Genomic DNA, 26,367 nt, shown 5'->3' on the forward strand with positions numbered 1-26,367 from the left:
AGCCCAACAAACAATCAGGCATCCACATGTTTTACACACACAGGTTTGTGTCAGTCTGAGACTTAGCCTTGCACAACGCTGTCCTAATCAGAGTGAGAGGGGCAGATGTGGAGAGACCTGCTGTCTCCTGGATGAATCTCCCCCTCCCATCATGCACGGTCTAATCAGAATCAACTGGGTACACTGTCTTACAGCCTGCCTACATGCAGGAAAAAACTAAATATGATGGCTGCTATGCTCGCCAAATCTGTGGAGAATGAGGACACCTGCTCTATCGTGAGTCACATGAAGTGCCACTTTTGATTCTTGTCATCGTTCTCCTCACCTTCATATGTTCCTACTTCCAGTAGTGTGCCACTCTCCTCCAGTTGTAGGAAGTCCTCCACAGACAGGAAGTTGTAATCCAACCCTGGGACCTCTCCGTCTCGAGGGGGACGGGTCGTACCTGAGCAGAGGAGAAAACGGACATTTCTATCAATATGATTCTCAAATGACAGTGAAAACAGGATTATTGTTTGAAGAACAACAACACGCTTCCTTAGCGCCTACAGCTGTGATAGTCTGTTGCTACATCCCAAGATTCCTTCGGCTGTCTGAGATGAGTGTGAGCCACCAAGAGGGGCTCTGAAATGAAGACGGTGTGATTGTAATTCAGCACCATCATTGGAAGCACACTGCCTGCGAATATTATGTCAAGAAATTAAATCAAGGATTGCATCTCGAGCAATCGCTTTGTCTCATGGGAAACTGCAGTCTGCCAAGTCCAGGTCCAAGAAAAAGGTCACCTTAAACAATGCACTCATGTTCATTCTGTAAACTTGCTCTTAGTGTAAATGTATGGATTTACTATGAAAACTGTGGTTTTGTTCAAATCTGCTGATCTTGCCGTTATTGGATTAGCTTCGGTATGTAATAATTTCCATGGTGTTTTACTAATTTCACAGTTGGACCATAAACTAAATATAGACATGGATAGTAAATAGTAAATCCTTTCAAAATTCTGATGAGACTGTCAGTCAAGATCACAGTTTCAAATTCCCTCTAAGGTTGTACTGGTTGAACAATTAGTGATTAATAAGTAGTGCTCTGTGGTAATTTGCAGTGCAGTCAGAACAATTTGTAGGTGAAAGTTGACACCAAACGGTGGAGACGGGGGATATTATGTCTGTGACATTGGAAAAAAAACAAAAAAAACAATGGCAAGGCAGACGGTTCACATAAATTGGATCACATCTGTAGTCATGGCAGTAGTGCTTAAAGCATAATAGAATACACACAGTCATGCATATATTTCAAATAAACATCAGCTTTAATTCAGACATACCACTGTTTGACAGCTTGAAGAAAAAAAACAGACATGCTGGGTTGATGACATTCTTAATTTAGAATTAAAAAAAACAGTCTCTCCAAAAAAGAAGAAAAAAAAAAACAGACTTCCAGTTCTGATAATTTTCCGTCCAAAATTATTACAAAAACAACATTCACACAAACATTGCATTACTATTAAAGTTATTTCACCACCTTCAGCTTCCCTTGTGGCTTCCGTGATGCTGAAAATATATCTGATGAAATATACATCATCATATTTAACACAGGACATCTGAGAATATGTTTATATATGGATGTAATCTACTAAATCTCCGATAAGTGTTTTTCACTGAGGTGTTGTGTTGGTTCCATCAATAAAATTATTTAAATGGCTGATGGGTAGATCATTTTAACACCTAATGTCACAAAAACCTTGCTATCCTGTATGACTGAAACATTTATGTAGTATTTGCGACAAAATTGATCGACATTAGCAATTGAATATTTTGTGATTGAACTGTTGAAACTTTATATATGCAACTATATAAGCAGTATGATATATAAGCAATATGATTTGCTTTACATTTAGTAGGGGAACATGTCTATAATGTGAAATGTTTAAGAAAAAATAAGATTTGACAAAAAATAACATTTATCTCTTTAAAGTAGAACAAATAGAGTGGTGCAAACTAAAAATACGATTGTATTGTCCAAAATTAATTTAGATGTTTTTTTTCCTCTAGTTGAGCAGCCTTAAGTTACACTAAATGATCCTATTCATCCTCAGAGTACACATTATATATAAAAAATGAATCTTTCACAGTGATGAATTCTTCTATCCACGCGGGAAGTTATTGAATAGTTTATTGGGCATGAATATATTGTGAATTATGCATCCAGAGGATTTTGAACTCATCAGATCTCCACTAAACAGGAACATCAATGGGGGGAAAACAGACAAATGTTTTAATAACAAAATCGAAATAACAACTGAAGAATTGTATTTGTGAATGTGGTTTCTCGACCAGCAGATAAATGCCAATAGATGTCTAAGCCAAAGAGAACTAAATTTAACACAATTCTCACAGTTCATGAGCTGAATGAGTCTGGAACACATTTAACAAAATTGTATTAAGTAGTATTGTTTTTGTTGTTGTTTTTTTTTTAGGTTTTGTGGATTCATAATGAAAACTGTTGTCAAAATGTTTCTCAAAAGTACACATTAGGTTATTTTATATAAACATGTCTAAACTTGGTCTAAATGGAAGAAAAAGACTCAAAGTTTTCCGAAACATCAAGTTCTCCAACCTTGAACAATTTGGATTGAGTGTGTGTAGATGAAGGATGAATTGCTGGTGTGCCAGGGCCAAGTGAGTTACTTTTGCCTTCATGTCTCCATAACTAATGACTACCTCTCCATCTGGGGATGAAAGTTTAATACTGTGTACACAGTCTACAATTGCCTATAAATGACCAAATAACTGTAAGCAAACACACCCAAAGAGTAGGCCAGGCTCGCATGCACTTGAAGCCACCTCAAGCTTTTCTGACATGTCACTGAGTGAATCTTAATTAGTGCAGACAAAGCAACTGCATAGTACAGTATGGAATTAAATGATTTATTATTGGGCCCTTGCTGCAATATTTGCGTACCAGCCCCATAGCGGCGACATGTATGTGCAGTTTGTGTCTCTAAGTTTTAATGTCCACATCACTGTTTTTTTACACGTGCAAAATATTTGCCGCAGATCCCACAAGCTTTAGTATTCGATGTGTAAAAAGAGTATGTTCCAGCACAATGGTGTAACAAAGATATAAAAATGTTAACCTGATGATGGTCTTTGAAGAGAAGTCAAAGAATCAGCAAAGCAATAAGGCTCTTTTTTGGGTTCAAGCACTCTCACTATACAATTAAATAATATATTCTCCCCACTGTTGACAGATTATAGATACATACAGACCATAATCTTATACTTTATCTTATTTTTGTAAGGACAAGCTCACTAAGCCTTCTCATGTCTGAATGTTTACCTTAGTCTTGCCAGTATGCCAGCTCACACTGCATCCCTGAAGGTACATCCAGTCCACAAAGTACCATATAATGAGCTAGCTTTTACTAAGCCCTGCTCCATCCCACACCTGCGGTGCTAAGAAAACACAGATATTCTATTTCTGTTCCTATACTTGGAAAATTATACAAAAGGTAAACTGGCAATAGATAATAGACAAACTGACATAGTGCTCAGACTGTGAACAGACACAAATCCCTCACACGAAGAAAACAACATGATAAATCATCTAACAGTCGGTTTACAGCAGCAGCACACAAGCCTAGCACTGCTTTGTATTCACCTCAGCAGAGAGAGATGAGATGAAAGTGAAGGTGTCTGGGAGTTTGAATCATAGGAATGGGAGGTCCCCTGATAAAAGACACTGTTTTTGAAGCTCAGCGTGCTTTAAAAAGAATGTCTTCTGTTATCGCAGCCATTTTCACCACAAACAGTGTCTCGGAGAGGCAGACTGATTCAAGTGTGCCAATATGAGAAGCTACTGGGCAGTTATTTACATCATCGTCACATCAAGCCATCCATAATGGACTCTCAGCCATTCATACATATCAAATAAATCGATGCAGCAATAAGACCTTCCTGTCTTAAGGCAAAATGTTAAAGGGAAGAAGCCAGAATCATTTTGGTTTCAGAACGTCTTAAACATAGCAGTGATGGGGCGACTATTTGGCATAATCGGTGACCACAATAATCTGCAAACATCACTATTTTTGGTCAGCAGATGATTTCATTGAATTTATCTTTCATTTACCTAAACAAAGAAAATGAATTTAACAAGGGTCACAAAATTTTCCCTCCAAGTTGCAGAGCATGAGGAGAATCCTCGAGGTACAGTCAACAGTGGTATATTTGAATGGGTCTAAATATCTGAGTGCTGTATGGGAGTATTTAGAGTTTGCCAACGACAGTCAGAAGTTTGGATGGTGATAAAAATGCCATGCATGATGAGCAGCAGAACAGAAAACACCCTGGGGCAACTGATTAGCTATAAGAAAACAAAAAAAACAAAAAAAAAAAACAAAAAAAAGATTCACATTTTTGTAAGCTATTGAATGCACTTTAAAGATAAAGTTGTCTAACTTTCTTTCTGCAGCGTTTTGTTTTGAATAACTGCTTAACATTTCTATGCACCCTTGATAAGTTAATGAGGTGTCAGCATGAATTAATGTGCAGACTTTGTGCATCCGAATACATTTACATCATACTGTTTTAATCACATCTAATTGTGTAGATAATGTTAATATCTAAATGAATCAGATTTAAACAAGGCAAACTAATAAATAATACATACAGTTAATAAATGCAGGTCATTTGTAATTTACATGGATTCTAAATTCTCAATTATTACAATTTGAATAGGTTTGATAGCAACCAACTATTTTCCCTTTGTAGATGTACCACTTTCATTTAAATCACATTATATTTGACACTGTGAAACCTGATGTTCTTTTTGTTTTGTAATCTGGATTCTTATCATTTTCTAAAATTAAATAATTAAATTATCAATTACTTATGTTATATTCAACTGTCAAAAGGTTTATTCCCTGTAGCTGTAGTTTTGTGAATTGAAAAACCTCAACACCTCAACTTTTACGTATTTCTTTTGCACAAAAGCAAGATGACACACAGCTGACCAGTCTTGCACTGTAATATGTGTAAATAAATATCATTACATTATCTAATGCTGTCCTGCATAACAAAAACCCATAACTTTGTTAAGATATTGTGAAAAAATTCCCTTAAGAGCAAAAGGTTATGTTTGCCAGAATCAAACAATTCAAGTTGGGTAGAGACTGTAATCCCAGCTGAATGACAGACAGTCAAAAACCAGAGAGAGCGTCACTTGTTCCAGAGAACAACAGTAACAGTGGGGTCAGGCTCATCTCATCACTATCATTGTGGTGAGTCAATAGAGAAACAATGGCAGGCCACAGTCAGGCCTCGCTCTGATGTACTAACTTACTGCGACAGTCATCAATGTGTGTATTGTTCACTCACAGTTTGAGAAGTGTCTGTGTTTCGACGAATAGAAAATATAACACAAACGCACTTGATCTGTGGCGGTGCTGGAGCGTATGCCCTTTTGTGAGCAAGTTCTGCCATCAGCGTGAGCAGTGCTGCATTTTACAGTGCTGCCACAGATGAACAACATGCTGCAGTTCTTATTTTTGACAGTGGATGCTGCCGTAGGGAAGATCTGTCTGAAATCAACAAGTGGTAGCTGGTTAAGAATCTAAAGGAAGAACATTCCTACCGTTAACTCCACAGTATGATCTAGCGTTTGAAGTTTACAGAAGATTTCACAACATGTACTCCTTTTGTGGTTACGATCAGCTGTGCACTTTCCCCCTATAAACAAACAAGCCCTCAGATTGTACCCTGCTGCATTCCAGTTTGGCAAGCGCCACATTCACTGCCTGCAGAAATTTACAAAGCGGGATTGTACACAACAAGATGAATCAACAGAATCCCAATAATGAGAGAGAAATTTTATTTTCTTTAGAAGTTTACATCCATACTATTTGGGAAACTTTCAGTGGAACTATATGACTAAGGTTGAATATTTTGGTATCCTTCTTCCTACGCGTTTCTCATAATATTCTCCATTTGTGGATCTTTTCTCCTGACAGTACTGGCGTGCCCGAGTCAGTTTTGTAGGCCGCTTTGTTCACACACCTTTTTAGCTCTGCTCACTGATTTTCCATGGGACTGAAATTCAGATAATAGACTTTGTTATCCATGAACCACTTTGAACTAATTTGGCACTTCACTTAATATCCTTGTTCAATATGGAATAAGTGCCTCAATCTGTACTTCATGATGCCGTCTATTCAGTAATATACATCAGTACCTCCTACAAGCAAATATTTCTCTTTCTTTGATCTTCCCGGAATATTTGATAACCAAATCACTGCAGGGAAATCAGACCATCCCACCCATCTGCATACCTCAAATAAGCTTTTGAAAAGGGGATTTTACATAGTCAAGTGTCAAGTGTGATGAAGTCAGCAGCTGTGACTATTAAAAAAAAAAAAAGCATTTCTTTTTGTTTGGCTGGGGTTAGTAATGCCATATTAGTCGTGATGCTCATGTAGATGTTGCTACTGAAACAGAAGGATGCTAAACAACTTTAGAAGCTCTCCAGGAACACATCACCTTACAGTACAGATATTAAGTTGAAGAGGCTGCATGTCTTGTTCTTGCAGACTATAGCTTCACCACATACTATTCTGTCTCACTTGAGCCATCACAGACACTCTCTGTAGAGTGATGATCTAATCATTGGTCAAAAATCCTGCACATGTCTAAGCCTACACAAATGATTAGAAAAAGCACTCTCCCAGGGTATTTAATCTATTTATCTTTGTCCATTATTTTGTTAAGGTTGTTCAAGCTGCTGCTAGAGCTCACAAGTTCGCAAAAAAAGCTGTGCATGATGGAATAAAATCCTTAAATGTATCACTGAAATGGCATTATACAGCATATGGAAAAAAAGTCGGGAACAATGAAAAAATATGTATTCAAACAGAAATATTTTTAATGAACACATTCATTTATATTGCAAGATGATAAAAAGGGATACCCAAGCTCACTATTAATCATGATGGTGAAAAAAAAATTAAAATTAAATTTTACTGAAAACAATCTACAAGCATTTCCTGCTGAGCTGTTCCATTTAGGACCACAAACCACAATTTATATAGAGGTCAGTGTAAAGTGCTTTCGCTGCTAGAGCTCTGAAGTCCAGCATGTTTTGTGAAGTAAACAGTGAATCTTGTATCTGGGCAGAAGACTGCAGGGTTGTGTCTGTTAGTAGGAAACAATCAAGATACCTATTAACTAATAGGTATCATTTGCGAAAGCTGTCTGTGGTACAGTCAGGAAAAGATACGCCAATGATGACATCATGGTCATTTTGTTTAACACCTTATCAAAGCAAAGAAACAGTTCTCTGCACCATCTGTCTCTGGCAATACAGCTGGATCTCAGCACTCCTGTAAACTTTGTTGCAAGACAACTGAGGCTGTCAGACACATGGGAATTTTTAGGTATGATATACAAAAGCAGAGGCAGCAAGAAGCAAAGGTAGCTGTGTGAAGTAAATGTAGCTGTGTGCATCAGTGACCAGGAACATTTGGTGAATATTTTAACATGAGATAAAGCAACATTTTATGTCCTGGTGACATTATTTCAGAGCAATATGTCCTGGAAGCACCAACCAGTCACAGTTATATGTGAACTGCTGCAAAATGCAACAACATTTCTGGCTAAGATCAGTTACTGGCCACATGCTGTGCATGACAACAGTAGTTTTCAACCTACTTTCTTTTTTGTTGTTATTCCTTTACAGTGTTTTTTTTTTTTTTACGAATATTATTAATTCTGTTCATGTAATCGTTTATTTATAATCGTTATTTTTTTTTTTAATAAATCAGACAGAAAGACAACTTGCAAGTGCAAAGAAATCTCAATATAAATATGCGCTTTCAAGAATATCAGAGTTCAGTCATCTGCTTGTGGATTGCTTTTACTTAAAGAATGATTTTATATTACCCTGAGCTTTTATGAAATATAACTAGGCCGGCCAAGGCAAAATAATCAATTTACTTCAGTGTGTTATTGCAATGTTTGATGTTACCAATTCCAAGACAGGCTGTATTATTAAAAAACACAATCTTTTTGCAAGTAAGAACTACCATTTCTGACTTTTGTAAACCGGGAATCATGCACTTAGCAATGCTGGTAGTGAACATTAGATTAGAAATCTCAAGGATAAAACAAATGTTTTTACTGTAGGATCTCAAGTGCACATCAAGTTCAGGATGTTTTGTGTTGAACAGGATGCACAGCTTTGGTTTATTATCGTGTTTTTAGCTTAAAATAACTTAACACTTGTTTAATAAGAGAACATAAATATCTTTATTGTAATTTTAACACCAAAAAATATTCAAAATATTATCCTGATTGAGTGCAGGGGTCTATAAAAATATAAGAGGTAAATATAATGCCAAGAATTTTGCCAATCAAGGCACAAATTCTAGCAGCTTTTGGCAAACAAAAAATTGACACTTGCCAAAAAAAAAAAAAAAATGTACGTGACTATTCCTTGAGTTGGTTCCTTTTCAAAGGGAAATCTGCTGAAAGAACTTTAACACTTATAACCAAAGATGCAAAATCACATATCCTGTAGATGCTGAACTTGTACCAATTTATTTAATTTTCAAAACAAACATCAAAGTTCTTGACAGAAACTTGAAAAGGAAAGAAATTACCACTGATGCACTTCACTGAATGCAATACCCGCCTGCGTGCTTCTTACAAACACCCAAGCGTCAACCAATATCTGAAAGAAGTAACAGAAGTGAAAATATTTTAAAAAGGATCAGAAAAAATTATAAATTACAATGATGATGTACTCAAACATCCCAAAATCAAATTAAAACCTAAATTTGTTTAAATTTTATTGACTCTAATGTTGGTAAAGGTAGGTTTTCTGTTTGAACTTCTGTCTGTCAAGAAAAAAAAAATCTTACAACTTATTAGGGAATTACAGGCTCATTTTTCTGTGTAGAAAATGCTTGCGCCTTTGTGTGTTCTCACAAACTGAAAGATTAGAGCCAGGAAAGATGAAGCTTCTGTCTCAACATCCCAGCAAGGTTCAGTTCAGCTGAAGTATTCAACAAACAAAGGGCTCTTTCATAGAAAGCAGCTAGTGTTTAAACCAAAAAGGACCCACAGCACAAACCCAGATGAAAGTCAAAAGATTATTTTTCATCAGTCAAATAAAAAGGGTAAAAAGCACAAAACCTCTACACATTTTACAAGTCAAAACTGTAACTCAAGCTAGATTTAAAAATATAAACACAAAACTTCACTTTGGATTGTATGAGATACTTTTACATTGCTTATGGTTAAAATACAGAACATGTATTGGATGGATGGATGGATGGATGGATGGACAGATGTGTAGATTAGTATAACAGAGTAGTGGCCTGTTCAGGGTGTACTCTGTCTTTTTCTCACTCTAAACAAATACCTAATATGTAAAAAATAAATGAGACATTATGATAAAAAAAAAGTTTCTACGTATTTGAAGAATCATTTCATCAAGTACTTTTTACTCTTATGTTATTGAGTAAGAATACCTATATAAGATCGTAGCTTAAGTCTCGACCCCAATAGATTTTTGATACACAATAGATATTATTTCTAGAATTGTAACAGTCAATGAGTCTCATCAGTTTAACAGAGAAGGAAAAATTATTTTTATTCTATTTTACGTAAAAGTAATTTCATTTTGCAGTGACTTTTTTAAAAAAAAATTATAATACATACTTAAATACAGTAAAAACGGTATTTTTACTCTAGGCTATGAAAGACTGAGACTCTAATATCAGAACAAGCCTAAGCTTAATTTCTAGTAGTTTACAAGCTTTGTAACACAGTACTGCTTAGACTTCTGTGGCCTAACTGTCCATTATGTGACAATTACAATTATAAAATGGAAAAGGGCTGTGGGAGGAATTAAGATTTTTGAGTTCAGTTTAGGATGAAGACATACTCCTGATTTCTGGATCTATTAAGCCGTTTAAGAAAATGTATTGAGATCCTCCCATGCACTGTATCTATATTATAAGAAAATAACCTTCCGTTTTTGGAGACTTTGCTTTTCAGTGAAATGCAGAAACATGATTCACATTATTTGACCACTGTTGTTGTGCCACCTTTTCCCACATAGTAAGGAAGTAATTTAATATATCTGACATATTCCAGGTTTTATAGCAGGCAAATACAGGAGACGGTTTTGAGGAGTGGCAAGGTTTACACAACAAAACAGATGTTTTCCACGCATGATTGAGTTTGAAGCCTAAACATCAACATGAATCCATCCCTAGAGGCATGGAGGGAGATGTGACAGGGTGCATCTGCCAAATGGTGGAATAGCATAAAAAAGGAGATGGAGAGGAAGAAAGAGGATGAAAGAAGGACAGACACATGACAGACAAAAAAAAGAAATCACGTAATGGTCACTTGAAATCTCTGACTAACTCACACGTTCTACCCCACTGTCTCCTCTTAACTAAGAAATAAAAACTGAGGAGCAAAACATGCAAACGACCCCGGTGGCTGGTTACGTGGCACTTTCTCTGCTTTTCATGTTATCAGGTTATTGTGGGAATCAAATCCCACAATTTGAACGTGAAACAAAAAAAATAAGTCGGGACATGTTTACAAATGTTTGCGTGAGTGCAGTATTAATCTCAGCACTGCTAAAAGGATAAAGGGTTTCAGGAGAGCCTGGCTTTGTCTCTGTCATGTCACCAACATTGTCTTTACAGTATGTCCATGTGTCTTCTTTACAGCTACCCCGTCTAAAGCTTTGCAAAAATAGTAACGCTAAAGCAAGTAGTCAAAATGGGGTCAGCAGACAGTCTGACAAATTTGCAGCACTTTGAGAGAAAAACTGCTGCTTTTGGTAAACTCAAATGTTTTTGTAGCTGCTTTTCTCTGTAACATCATTAAAGCAGATTAAGATTATTTGAAATACTAATACACTAATGACAGCTTAACTATGATATGGCTGTATATCAATTCACCTGTGTTGAAATACAACCATGTTCCTATCAACTCAGATCAGCTTCCCAGTCTCTCCTGAAGGAAAGCATGTTTCCACAACATGATACCACCACCACCATGTTTCATGTTGGGGGTGGTATAAGGCAATGTGACATGCAGCGGTAGTTTTACCGCACACACAGCATGTAGGCCAATAGGTTCAACCATGGGCGGAAAATGATCTAATCGAAGTATCCAGAGGGAAAACATATGCACAGGGAGAACAGGGAATCTCCATGAGGAAAAAAAGAACCGTGGCCAGGATTTAAATCTAGAACCTTCTCGCTGCAACACAATAGTGCAACAAATCGTGCCACTGTGCCACCATTCATGTAAAAAGAACATTCATACACACCTTGAATGATTTTCATATATGAGAAGGTTTTCAAATTAGGCAGAAGAGGGGAGGGGTCAGGGGGTTTAAGAAAGCTACTCTAGACTCAACTGTTGGAGCAACAACAATGGTTGTTAAAATACAACCTTATCATAGCAGGAAGATACAACTGAGGTAAAGTTTGCTTATCGTCCCCTTGGTTCCCTGTCCTAAATTTAGCCAACTTGTATAGCATTTACAGTAAACACACACGGAATGCACAGCACAAAATCAACAGTCGTGGAGATAAAGAACAAAAAAGCAGAAGTGTAAACACACATACAGCATACTGTAGTCTGTTAGGAGTGTGAACTATAAATATAAGGTTAGTAAGGATAGGATCTGTCCTCATTGGCAGTTCATAAAAAGATTCAGAGGCAGGGGACCTGTGTCCCTCAAGTAGCCTGTTTGAGTGCCTGCTATGACCCACATCCTACCTCCTAATACTGGGCCACTTACACACTGTGACTGAACATGTACCATAAGCTGCAGGAACATCAGAACAGCCCTAAGATATTAATTACATACCTTGAAGTTGCACACAGAATGAAATAGGATCCCTATGGAGTAACTCAGGATGTGACTCTTGATAGCCATTTAACAGCTTCAGTTCAGAAACACACACACACAAAAAAATTCATATAGAAAATAAATAAAATTGCATTTAATAATACTGGGACTGCATGAGATTAAAACTTCCTGCTCAAAACTAAATTATGTTTAGATAAAATATACACATTAGATTGCTTTAGTTTTTATCTGAACATTCTTCATACAAGATATCAACAATAAGAGGAAACACAAGAAATAAATCCTGACATACACATGTTTAATCAAATGCTTTAAAAGTTAACTTTGAAACTGAATACACAAAGAAAAATCTCTCTTTTTGTGTTAATTTTTTTTAGTATTTTATCACCAGAAAACAGACGTTTATCAAAGATAAACATGATTTTACAAGTGTTGAACATATCCTGTTAGTACATATAGCAGAAAGATAATTCACATTTCTTAAGCCTCTTAAGTTACAAGTTCACACAAGCTCAGCAGATTCAGCAGATTTAAACTGAGAGGTGAGGTGTTATCTGGGTAGTCTGACAAAATATTTTATTACTAATGAATGACATAAGTTAGCCAAACCAGACCAGTCAAATATATCCATAGGCATCATGAGATCATTTAAGATGTTCTGATGCATCAGTCATTCTAGTTAAGCCAACAAGCATTTTTAAATTGAATGTCTGCATTCATTTTTTGCAAGAATAATTAAATTAGTTCATGAAATTTATGAAAATGAACACAATGTTTTGCTACTACTTTATTAAATCTTTTTTATGTAAAATCTCTTTCTACTCATGCACCCTAAAAATAATTTTCTAATTTCCTTCCATGTTTCTGAGCATATTTCTCAGGCTAAAAGTTGAGAAAGAGAAGAATACATGTAGAAGCCATTAAACAGGATAAGATGGCCTAACCTCAGAGCTGACATGTTGAACCACTGCAAATTAAATTGGTAACACTTTATTTGAAGGGGTGTACACAAGACTGACATGACACTTTCATAAACATGACATAAAACCTGTCATGAACATAAAGAAGTCTTTATGAATGTTAATGACAGTTGTCATGAAGTGTCATTTGGTAAATAATGACACTTTTAATGCAAAGTTGCTCTAAAAGTTGCATTGAAAGTCCATTAAAAATGCCAATTTTGCATTAAATTATAATTGACAAAATCATGCAAAGTTGGCAGTTCAAATAAAGTGTTACCATTAAATTTATCCATACAAATTAGCTTAACCAAAACATCCAACAAAGTTGAATTTAATTTTATTTCTAATACTATAATAAGAAGAAAAATCTATAGCACAAACAAACAAAAACAGCACCATATCTCAGTCCATCACCTCATGGGACACACCAAATAGTAAAAGGCTGAACAGGTTCTGAAAAGGTTTATCTTTTAAAAATCAACATCGCAGCAATGCTTCGCTGTGGACAAGCATTAGATAGATGAAACCAAAGTATAAACAACATTCATTCAAAATCATAACCTCTAGCAAACCTTCAAGCATGATGGTGATAGGTTCATTTTTGGGTTTGTTTCACTGTGACATGACTTTGGCACAGTGAAGTAATTAGGTAAACCATGAACTCCATTGTGTTTAAAAGTATTCCTAAATGAAATGTAAGGCCACCCGCCAACAGATGAAGCTTGTTTGATTAAAGGTATCAAGAAATAGACAGCAGAGTCACTTAACAGTAACAAACCTACTGTTAAGTGTTATTACAGATGAATGTCAAACCAGGCCAGTCAAACATATCCATAGGCATCATAGATATAATTTAACCCCTACATTAGAAACAATCAAGCAATTAAAGCAGCAGTGTTTAACTATTACAAAGAATAGTTACACACTGCTTTTTACATATTTGTTAAAGATGTCACCACAACATAGTGACAGTTTCAACAAATGCATACAAAGCATATTAAAAATTTTATGAAGGTTACATAGTGCAGCTTTGAGTTTGAATACAGTCCCTGCATCTCAACTTAGAGGTAGAGCCTAATAAACTAGAATATTATCAAAAATATTTTAGGAAAATGAATTAAAAAAAGGTAAAACACACATTATGTACATCTACACAAAATTGTAAAGGAAAAATAAAAGTAGGCTTTTTAATGAAGAAATGCTATGGGTTGTTTCTAACATGGACAACCTCCAAAAAAGAGTAAGACACAAAACAATATTTGCTAAAGAAGCTGGTTTTAATGAATGCTGTATCTAAAAATTCTAATGGAAAGTTGAGAGGAAGGAAAAGGTGTGGACCCGGAATAGAGACAACCAGTCTTTATCTGCTTGTGAAGCAAAGCCCTTCACTCTGAATTGAAGAGTACACTTCAGCACAACAAGAGTCTGACATGGAGGTCTTACTTGTTATTCAACATTCTAACTTTTCAGAAGAAATACAATTTTGCAATGCAGTTGGAAATTGAGGTCCCAGACTCTAGAGAAGGAGTGAAAGGACACAGAATCCAACTTGCTTGAGGTGCAGGATGAAGTTTCCACAGTCAGCGATGATTTCGGATGAAATGTCATGTGTGAGTGCTACAACCATCTAGCATAAAATTTTAGAGCAGCTCATGCTTCCTTCTGCTGATAAGCTTTAAGGAGATGCTAATTTAATTCTATAGTCAGACTTGGAATCTGCACACACTGCCAAAAGGACCAAATACCTGCTTTAATAACCTTAGTAAATGTGCTCAAATGGCCAGTAAACTTAACTGACCTACATCCTTCTCTATAGATAATTAGTCGAGTATTGTCAAAAGGAAAATGACAGACACCAGATCCAACAATTCAGATGGCCTAAAAGTCACTATTAAAGCAACCTGAGATTCCCGGACACCTCAGCAGAGCTGCAGGCTGATCATCAGTGCTGTCACCTCTGCACGCTGGTGAGACCCGAGGAGCCTGTGGGGATTTATCTTATGAATATGTAAATATTTTTTATGTCCCACCAACTACAGAGGTACAGTAAAGGGCTCTGAATTGTGTTCTGTTTTTTCTCCCGGTAACTAAAAGAGAAAATGTTGCAACATTTCAGATGTTACACACGCGGATCCTTTATCTTTTCCCTCCATGGCTTTTAGACTTATATTACGCAATGATAGGTCGAGTTTTATTTCGAAAGCAGGAAAATTATTTTCACTCTTGAATGACAATGGATGGGATGATTAGAGTTAAACTATGATTTCTATGTATGTGTTTTACAAGTAAAATGAACATGTAAAAGGCTACAAATTATGAAATGGTGCATTGGATGTTCAATGCACCAAGTCAAAAATAATAACCAAGTGAGATCAATTTCTCCATTTGCTCCCTTTTACTAAGCTCCAATGGTGACAATGAAAGCTAATATTATATCTACTTTAACTGAGACAGAAACCTGTCCCTAATTTAAATACCAACAACAATCACATCCTTATATCCAGGTGAAAACTGCCCTCCAGAGTATTAACAATAGACATTGCGCTGACAGCACTATGTTGCCATCTGATACCCTTCATCACCTTCCTGCTGTTGATGGTCTGGGGAGCTTCCACTTATTGTCTAACACTGACACACACACTTGCAGTCACACACAAACACATGCAACATCTGCTGTTTTTAACCCCCGCTGCTTTTTATGTGTGAGCATGGCAGGGAGTGCATATGAGAACAAGAACTGACCAGAGAGTGAGATTAACCTTAGATGAAGGGATTGGAACTAATGTAAGAAAATTGGTGTTTTCCTTATGAGGGGAAAAAAAGCCAAGCAGTTCTAGGTAAATAACAGAAACAGCAAGAGGTATGCACTGGACAACCATTTTAGTGCATAACTATAAAGGAGTAACATGCTGTGTATTTAAAATAGGGTATTAAAATCGTAACTCCAGCACAAACCAGAATTTGTTTCCAGAATAAACAGAAGCTTTGCGTTGATGCGGAACATGTGTTGTGAAAACAGAAAACAAACTGAAAATACATGAACATCTTTGGGCAAGACAGCTGAACAGGAGCAGAGACGGCAAACAGCCGCAGAGGGAGTTAGCAGGGAACTCTCCTGGGCCTTTAAGCCAATTATCAGAGCTACATTGATTGAAGCAGCACTTTAAGGCCTCGTCTACACAAGCAGCCCTTTAATACACTGGTCAAGAGAAAAGAGTGTCTCAACCACAAATTATGCAAAGATGGCCATTTCCGCCCATTATGGTGTCACAGGGACAAATCCTTTCGGACATGCTCATGTAAATATCTTTTTTTTTTTTTTTTCAAATTGAAAGATTTCAAATATTATAATATAAAGGCACTGGTCAAGAAAGGGGCTGGTTTAGTGATTCCAGAGCAAAAACATGACATATTTGGATCGAGAACATTTTATGAAATAGCCGCAAAAAGATAATTAGCAGATGTAATATTAAAATGCATTTTAAGCCTGAAGTAGGCATTGGAGTTACAAATGTGAGTAATGAAGAAGAACCTGATTCAGTAGCTTTTCCACCTGGTCTTTGCACTTACCGAACTTCATTTTTACCCTCCAAATTCAGGTGTAGCTGAATTTGGAGCTTTTCATCGTAGATATGATTTTTAGTTTTCTACAAACTCAATTAGTCAATTCAAAGCAAAGGAGCCACTAATAATATAAAAAATTTGGAGAAAAATCAGATATCAATCTTTAAGGCTCATATGTTGACTGAAGTTGCATGTAAGTGAGAAAAACAAAGATCTGTGACCTGATTTGAACTCAAGACTCAAGAATTCATTTGAAGTCATGCTCTTAAGACTTAAAACATGACTCATGTAACGGTGAAGGAAAATCCTAGGTTTATACATTGTTCTATTTTTGAGGTTGTTCAATTAAAAGTAATATGTGGAAAAAGTGGCATTATAAGATTCTATTCAGAATAAATACACAGATAAATAAAATAAGTAAATGCTCTAACAGGAATGTATATCATATATTCTCCTGTGAAAATGTCAATTTAATAAGACAAAGGAGTACATGATTGGATGTCAGAACATGCAGTAATGCAGTGTTAATGGTGGACTACACAACATTTATTAAATGAGAGTTATTAAAGACTTACAAGATAAACTGGAAAAGATGACTTGTTTAGCTTTTGTTTAGCTAACAAAGCTTCATATGGCAAAAAATATATATATATATATTTTTTTTTTTCCCCCAACACTAAGGCAATGATTTTCTCTTTAAAAGCTGAATCTTGTGTCAAAAAATAAATTAAACATTAATTTAAATCCACTTTGTACAAACCTTTGATTTACATGAAACCTTGACGGACCTTGGGATCTTACTAAATATTACGCTTTGACAGCTTTCCTTCAATTAGTACTTCCAAAAAACTTTAAAGGGAATGCTGGCTGATAATGATTTATGAAGAGAATAATGAGTGAATCAATGTAGTAAAAGCCCTTAGAAAATGATTAAGCAAATAGCCACTCCGCTCCAGATCCTGCCCATGGTTAAAGGTGCATTTAGAAGCACACCGTGCTGAATTAGGCCCAGTTAACTAAAACTGGGTTAGGGGAAGCTTCAACACCAATCTGTAATGCCTTATTGTGTTTCAAAACGTCTCTTTTACTACAATTTCTGGTGGCACAAAAACTTATCTATGAACAGCACATACAACTTTCAGTTTAACACATTTTCATAAATAAAAATCTGGAGTAAAATGAGGTTTAACTTATTTTACTCTGAGTAAAATCTAAGCACTGCTATTGAGGACATATTGCTCACATAACAATAGTTATTATCTTGGAAGGAATACTTTAAATGAAAACACTGCATGCTTTCCTTACCCATTTGCCCCTTACACTCCAGCGCACCTGTTGTGTTATTTGTGGTCACTATTCTTGAAGGGAAAAGTGGGGATATTCAGTTGGTTGTAGTTTGCCATTTGAGCTTCAGCATCCTACTACCTGAACCAAGCTAAATGTCTTCTCCAGGTATCAATGCAACACATACAACAATATAAATGTTTTTGTCTGTCTGAAACTCTGGTATACATTATTTTCTCTATGAGAGAATATTTTATTTACGGTTAAACAACAATACAACTACAGTTGTGTTGCATTTGAAATATACCAGATAGTTAATTCTTCTACTCACGCAAGTAATTTTCCACAGGCCCTTAAAACCTTATTAAGTAAGCTAGGACTGCAGCTAGTGATTATGTTAGTAATCGCTAGCTATAAATAAAACTGACACATTCTGCAGATTTTTTACTTACCGCTTAAGTTTATATTACACAATATTAGAAATGTATATGAAAATGCAAATAAATAAATAATTCAAAGTATAAATAAATATTTTCTTCCCTAAAATGTAATAACATAGCATTTCTTTAGTGAATGTTTGAACATTTGTTGCAAAGGATGAATCTGCAGCTAAAAATACTGTAACACCAATATGTGAAAAGCTCAACCCTTTCTGCTTGACTTAGCATCAACTTAATGTAGCGGGGATCAAATGATTATCTTTTTCAATTCACTGATTATTAATTGCATAACAAAAGGTGCTAAGAAGGAGATTTATTTATTTTTTTTTTTTTTTACAGAAGTTGCACCAGGTGAAACTGAAACTATGCCACTTGAGGAGTTCTGTGGAATTGGTTGAAATCTTAATTAGCAGACCAGGGCTACTTTGCTTCATTTGGCAATTATTAATCTAATCAAACAAAGGTCTGGGGTTCCTCAAGGCTCCATTTTCTGGCCATTTTTTTGTACATCTATTTGTTCCCTCTAACTATGTTTTCTTTCAGTGAAACCACATGGATGAACACTTATGAAGCCCATATCAAGAAGTTAATGAGTCATAATTTCCACCAGCCTAATGCATAAAAATCAGAAGCTATTTTTTACAGTCACAAAATTATAAGATTAGATATCAGAACTCAACTGGACTAAAACAGCTGAAAAGCAAATGAGGAAGAAACCTGCATTATGGAATCAAATAAAATTTTATCATGTAACTAAATCTGCTTACTACTCACTTAAAACATTGTCAGGGTATCTTATTGACATAAGATGCACACACACACACACACACACACACACACATCCACGCGCACACGCACCAAACTGCATGCTTTTGTTTTTTACATTACTTTTTAAATAATGATAATAATAATCAGGTGGCTGCAGCTCCCCCAGAGTTCTGGATCATATTACACTAGTCACCAGTCTTACACCAGTCTAAGTCTTTGTAATATTATACATTTTAAATACATGTCAGATTTATTGAGCAGGTGCGACCCTTAGACCTCTGAGGTTATAGGATAACTGTTCCCTCTTATGTTCTCAGGTTTGGAACTAATCAAAGCGAGGCATCATTTAGTTTCCATGCTCTTAAATTATGGAACAAACTCCCTGAAAGTCTAAGAGGTGCAGAAACCTTTGCCAAGACATAAACATATAATTTACTTTACCAGATTAACTTGTAGACATATTCTGGCAAATGTTTTTCTTGCTTTGAATTAAATTTTCTCTATATGTGTATACAATTTTTTTTGTTTGGAAAAGCACTTTGAATTACCTTGTGTATGACTGTATAAACTGGCCTAGACTAAAAGAAAAAAAAATGTTTGTGAAATTGAGAAAAATGTTTCTCAACTTAAGTTGTTCAGCTGAATGTAATTTGTTAGGATTTATTTCTGGGGTATTTTATTGGCACAATAATTTAAATATAACAAACATTACCCAGGTCTCTGATAAGACAAAGTCTGGCGTTCTTTCTCATGTAACCTGTTTTATATGTTTTGTTTTGTTTTTTACAACTCTAGCAGGTTGCTTGTTGTGATTCTTTGAATTAAAAGATGACGGAGTTGCCCATTAAAGAGGAGGATAGAAAGGGAGAGAAAACCCAGATACAAAATGCTGCTACTGCCAAACACAACAGGCTATTCTTTCAGCTCGCGCCACAACACTCCTTATAGCTGAGTCCAGTCGCTATTCTCCTGCTGTTCTCACTGCTCCCTCCTTTCAATATGGGGGAAAAGAATGAGGGGGAGTGAGGGGGGGTCAAACTGAATAGTGGTCAAGCACATGCAATCTGAAGCATCGTTAGCTAGGAATCTTGTGCAACGGCACAAAAGATAGAAAGACTTTTAATTTAACATCTTCATAGAAAAGACTATTTGTTGGGGAAATCTAAGGCTGAGAAGGAGGAAGAAGAGGGTTACTCAAGGAGATACAAATGTAGGGTAGATGGGGAGGAAAAATAAAGAAAAAGATGCTGCTGCAGGAGCTAATGACAGGGAAAAAAATGTCCTCCAACAGCAGGCAAGTGTGTCAACACATCAGGGTTTAAATTCAGCCCATCTAACCATCTCTGATGATGAGATCCCTCATCATCACAGAAGCACACAGCAACACATCGAAACATATGAATACTAAATCACAATCTGCGTAAGCACCGATTCCAGCCGTCTCTACACCTGAATGTATTCCTGCATCTCTGTATCCGTATATTCTCCCCACCCACATCGGTACCAATCTAATCCCGGAAGCCAGGGCATCACTCCCATGAGAAGAAGCGAAATGTCAGAATTACCTCTAAAACGCCACTGCTTCTGCTCTCTTCCTCTCTGCACGCTAATCCACGGAATATTTCAAAACGATAAATCCGAGCAGGCTGACTCCGGCTTTTCCTTCCCCATCCAAAACCATCCATGGATCATGCAGCTGTCTTTCCACCCGTACGGGCTTCCAGTTTACAGGCTCATTCAGGCTGGTGGTGAGTCGGCAGCTGCCGTTTTTCTTCAAAGCTCCACAAGCACAGCAAATTAGAGGTCCAGCCCAGCTTAGAGGCTAAGCCAATGTGTGCTATTCACACTCTGGTTCCTGTCTGAGGCCAATGGCTGCAGCCTCACAACCCCCTGCATACTCCCGCCCACTGCCTCCCTCCCTCCTACTCTTGTTCTCTTCCCTTCCTCTCTTCTGTCTTTTCCTTCATCTCCTACTTTCTTAGTCATAAATATAGACTCTTGACATTACCTAACACATGGTCTGTTTAGACAAACAATGAGCAGTGTGCAGGTCTCCACAATAAGAAAATAAATAAATAAATAAATAAATAAAAACCTCGAGGGGTGAGAGCAGGGTTAAAGAGGGGAGCAAAGGGCATAAAAAAAGGGGCTCACACAATAGACATGGACTGTGCAACAGATGGTAAGAAAAGGACAGTGCAAGACAACACAAGATACACATTCCTATTAATCTAGTACTAAGCACTGAAAACTGGTGGCCAATGTCTGGCATTCACCACAATTTGTTGAAACCAGAGATTCAGAACCCGCTGCATATAGTCGAAGAAAGCTTGCAATCAGAAAGTGAAGGCCGGTAACTGCAAGAGCATAAGATGGAACCCAGATAGTCTCTTTATAAAACTCAAGACTTGTTGTTAGAGAAGCAAGTCACACAATGACATACAATTTATTTGTCCTCATTGTCATATTGATCAAACTAAACAAAGTAAACTGCAAGGACATTGCTGAAATTAATCAATAGATATATATGAGTTAGATGAAACTAAGAATGCTGGATGGTGTGTTTTTTAAAGGCAGATGCAATAAAATGCATACCATAACCAGCTGCTTATACAGGCAAACTATGTAATGATGAGATAGATACCCTAATGATTACTTGGACTATAGTTGGGGACAAATAGCTCAATTACAAAAACTGTCAGAACTATATGTAACACAGGTCATAATAAAAGTAAATATATTTGTTTACTATTGAAAAACTAAGTCATACTCCTTGGAGATTTAGATGTAAACTGTTTCATCCAACCTGGTTTATTTTATTAGAAAGTAATATTTACAACGTAAAAGGAGCATCAACTTTTAGATTTCAGATTTTTTTTTTCTTTTTTTTTTACTTTTTATTTAATTTAAAAATTGCATTTTGAAAAGTACTAGCATCCATCTTAACAATTAATGCAAAAGGCTTAATCAGCAGTACACCCATTCAACCCTTTTTACAATCACTGAGCAGATTTCTGTAAGTTTCTTCTGGTACTATTTAGTATTAGTGATGAGCTCCAACTCATCACTAATATAAGAATTAAATCTTATAGCTTTTTTATTATAGATTTAACTCAGTACTGGCTTGGCAGCTTTACTGTGTTTGAGTAATAAAACTTTTGATAAAAAAATTTCCTTCAGATCGCAAAGTGTTCATTTACAATCTGCAACAATGAAAGTATCAATTTAAAATTAAGTTGCATAATATATAACAATTCTGCTCATAATCACATTTTTAATAAGAGCAACACTGAAATATCAAAGACTGCAAAGAGACAATGTTTAGTTATGTCAAGGGCCATGCAAGCAGATTCTGAATGTGAAAAATATATTTGGCCTGTTGGATGGACTTTCACTGCTATCGGTTATTATACTTAATGCATATATTAATGACTTTGGTGGTAAAGCTTATAAATAGAACTAAGATGATCATTTTAATCAATATTGTTATTGCAATATTCAATAAAAGCATCGTAATTATAGATTTTCCTGATATTGTGCAGCCCTATATATCACAGACTGTCAAAGTGGGGATAGTAGCTCCATTTTGTCCTCACTATTAACCTTTAAGTCACTAGAAAAATCTCATTGAGATTAAAAAAAGTCTTTTGCAACAGAATCCTGACCAAAACTGGCAGCAGCATAGAGAGTTTATAGAACTCTGCATACGAAACAACCAAAACTACACAAGTACACTTCTAGGCTCAGGTAAACCTGAAAGTACTGATTGATTGATTGATTCTGAAGGCAGGAATTTGGAGACGCAATCATGTTTTCCTTACACTAGGTAATAATTAGCTTAAATCGTCAGTTTTCCAAAACATCCCCAAAATAACTGTGAAATGGTGCACAGTGAGTCTAAAATAAGCCACTCTTTTTATATCTGGAAAAGTTGATTACAACATGATTAAAACTTTTAAATGCAGATTCTCATTGGAATCAACTATAGGTTAGAAACCATAAACATAATCAGCAAGTGCTGATTTTTTTCCCCTGGAAAAAAAAAACTGTAAGTTAATCATAAAGCTGGTTTGCAGATTACCTAAGGTTAGCCTACAAATCTGGAGCATGGGGCGCTACACTTTTAATGTTTCCTTGATATTTTGTTAGCTCTGTATCTACTCAAAGCAAAAAAAATCAAACTGTTCTCCTAAATCAAGCAGTACTGCCAATGTTATAGTAGATTTTATTAACTCTGGCTTTAGTTTCAGCTTTTAGAGGTCAATGTGGAGCCAAAAAAGCCCCAAGAGAAAATAAAACAAAAAACTATTAATCAACAGGAGTTGGAGTGATTTAAAATCAGACACAGCAGCAACACGAACACAAATGTCAGCAAAGAAAGCTAAACCATATCTAATGAGGCAGCATCACTTCTCGCTTGGAGGCACTCAGGCTAGCTAAAATGCAAGTTAGCTGCTCGTCCCTAGAACAGCATAAGCACATCCAAATCATCACAAGACCCTCACACTCAAGTCTGGACCATAACAGAGGATCTTTGTGCACTCAGTGAATTAAAGCACTTAATTTCTTCAATCTCCCAAAGAGGCCCATCTTCAGCATCAACATTAACAGGCTAAAATAAAATTAGCTAAGGAAGCTAACAGTAAGAAAATGAGCAGAGAGCAGAATTTAGCCCTATTGTAACTGTTTAATCAGTTAGATTAGCTCCCTTGCTGTATATTGAACTCACATTAGCTCATCACTGCTGTGAGTATGCAGGGGCTGCAGTCTGATGGTTTTAAGTTGACCTTAGTAACCGGGGAGAGCCTGTCAACCATCTATACATCCTCACTTGAGCATTAACGAAATCAAAGGACGATCATCCCAGAAACGCTTGACAAAGCACAGTGAATAAGGATGATCTATTACATCAACATTACTGTGAGCTACATTTTGTACGCATAATCACGGTGGGTCGGCATCAAGATTAATTAAGTTGATTTGCAGAAACTGGGGCGAGGGTGCAGTTTTGTCCTAAACTCCAGGTGCACAAGCACAGGAAGAGGTTGTGGAGGATTTACCTCCAAATACCTTTCAAGTGGGATTGGAATAAGATTGGCAATATCAAAACAACATCAGAGACTACCGCCTCCATGGCAGGCTGCCAACTGACAAGCCAACCTCACAGATGAAGAAAGAAAAAGGAAAATTTCTGTCTATAATGGCCTATATATATTCTGTGAATAATTTTAAGAGTGGCAGGTGATGTTCCTTTGTGTATATATCTGCAAACAATTATAGATATTGCTCGACAATCACCCTATTCATAAAACATGAACCTCTCACACACACACGTAAACACATACAGAGAAAGTCTGCACCTGTCTTCATACACCATTGCTATGTAAAACACTGCTTGCCCAGCCTTTCTCTGCAAGCCAAAATGCTTCTGTTTTTTTTCACTGTTGACAGAGCAAACTGTGTGTTATTTGGTCACATGAGCAAAAATATGAACTGTGCATGTTTTGAAAAGCAGGGGAACAGAAGCTGGGGCCCACTCATCCGTTACTAGAATGAATGGCCATCATTAGCATGAGGCTCCTCAGCAGCACCCTGCAATGCAGCGACACACAATGGCGAGTGCCACGCTTCCCCCTCAGAGAAGCCCTTTTGTTTGGGCAGCATCTGGACCTGACCTCCCTGCATTCAAGGCTGATGACCCCCATCTCATGTCTTCCCTTCTTCTCTCCAATCTTAAAACCTTCCCTGCCTCTGCTTGCTAGCCCTTCTTCCAGCTAAGGAGAGCGGCCATGTCTTGCTTCTTGAAAAGAATGTCTGTGTATTAGTGAAGCTTATACAAAGCCTGCAGGGTGAATCAGAAAAGCAAAAAGGAAAAAGCACCAGGGCTATTGGCCATCTGTCCCTCTGGGTTGGACGTGCCTGCTCCGAGCGTGCATGCCCCCCTTCGCCTCCCCCCTCACATAATTCCCCCCTCACATAATTCCCACCCCTACTCCCACCATTCCTGATTCCCTAGCCTATATACACAGCATCAACCACACACACACACACAAACACTCTTTGCCAATGCATACACCACAGCATGATGGTGGATGATGGCGAGAGCATCAGAAAGAAGAAAGAGAGAGAGAGAGAGAAAGAAAGAGAGAGACAGAGAGAGAGAGAGAAGAATACAATAAGGAGCTGCCACTTGCCTGGATGCTGAAAAGAGCCTGGAGCCGGAAAAAAAAAATCAACCAGTAATCCCTTACTTTGTGTGAACGGCAAACAGAAATTTGTCTCCCACAATGATTTCCCCGAGATCGGCAATGGAGTGGAAAACAAGGAAGCGAGGGAGTGAAAGACAGCAAAAAGGGGAGGGGAGGATGAGAGAAAGAGAGAGAGAGAGCGGTGGTGATGAAGAGTAAGAACAGCAGAGGCAGGGAGACAGCGGGAGCAGCTAGAGTGTGACAGAGAGAGACGGAGAAAGGCAACCACCACCGCCGAGCCACAGGGACGCTGACACTTGCTTGGAGGATTTGAAGTGAAGAAGAGAGGAGAGCGACAGAGGGAGGGATCAGGTGGGGGGAGGGAGGACTGGTTCACTCTGTGGTTCAAACCCTGGGATAACGCAGAGATAACCCTCATCTACAAGCAGCAGCTGTAGACGTGAGAAGGAAATGAATCCCAAGAGAGAAAGAGAAAGAGAGAGAGAGAGAGACTTCCCTATCATTTGTGACATTTGCTCCACATGATAACAATGGCCATCTGTAGCAACAAGCCAAAGAAAAGGAGAGGAGGGTGCGTGCTTTACTAGGATGTCCTTCATATAAACACTACATTCATGGACATGCTTAGGCGAAATGACAACAACAACAAAAAAAAAGTATCTATATCAGCTGATGGTGCAGGGAAAAGCACCTGTTTGAGTCAAGCACTGCAAGAGAGAACAACAGATGCACTCAGGAGAGGGGGAGGAGACACAAAGAGTCGGAGACAAAGAAAACACAGGCCAGAGACGTGTGGCTTTTATTTGACTACTTTTGTCATTTTGCCTTGTCATGCTAAGAACAAATTTGCATGCGTCTGTGTGTTTGAAGAAAAGAAAAAAAGACACAACAAAAGCACTGATTGTAGGTCACCAAGAAAGGAAAAAGGGTGGAATGGAAAACGTATTTTGTAAAAAAAAAAAAAAAGAAAAGAAAAAAAAGATTGAGGTCAAGATAAAGCACAAGAATAAAGAGAAACTCCATATAAGTCAATATAAGCTGAGATAATTCAGTATACTTTGAAAGAGATAGGATCAGTCCTTTTTTAATCAAAAGAGATTTTCACAATTTTACTTGAATGTGTCTCAATAACTAAGAATGTCAATGAAATGTTTATTTTAGCAATTTAATTCAAAACTCTATATATAGAGTACGCCCTGATTCAGATGTGGACAAGTAAGCTTCTAACGAACTGCGCTGGAA

The 26,367-nt window shown here is 36.9% G+C and overlaps 1 protein-coding gene across 20 annotated transcripts in view; it reads right to left on the minus strand.

The window, feature by feature from the left end:
• Window positions 1-26,367, minus strand: part of LOC103145049 (membrane-associated guanylate kinase, WW and PDZ domain-containing protein 1-like) — a 98,582-nt gene that overhangs the window by 39,503 nt on the left and 32,712 nt on the right. For 11 of the 20 annotated variants that reach the window (XM_016676518.1, XM_007562297.2, XM_007562296.2 and 8 more), the window contains exon 3: window positions 326-445. In XM_016676518.1, coding sequence (XP_016532004.1) covers window positions 326-445 — 120 coding nt within the window. Of the gene's footprint in view, window positions 1-325; window positions 446-25,110; window positions 25,559-26,367 lie in introns of those variants that run through there. The other 9 variants (XM_016676521.1, XM_016676526.1, XM_016676523.1 and 6 more) reach the window with 1 other exon arrangement.

This window comes from Poecilia formosa, unplaced genomic scaffold (assembly GCF_000485575.1).
Source record: "Poecilia formosa unplaced genomic scaffold, Poecilia_formosa-5.1.2 Scaffold135, whole genome shotgun sequence".
NCBI lineage: Eukaryota > Metazoa > Chordata > Actinopteri > Cyprinodontiformes > Poeciliidae > Poecilia > Poecilia formosa.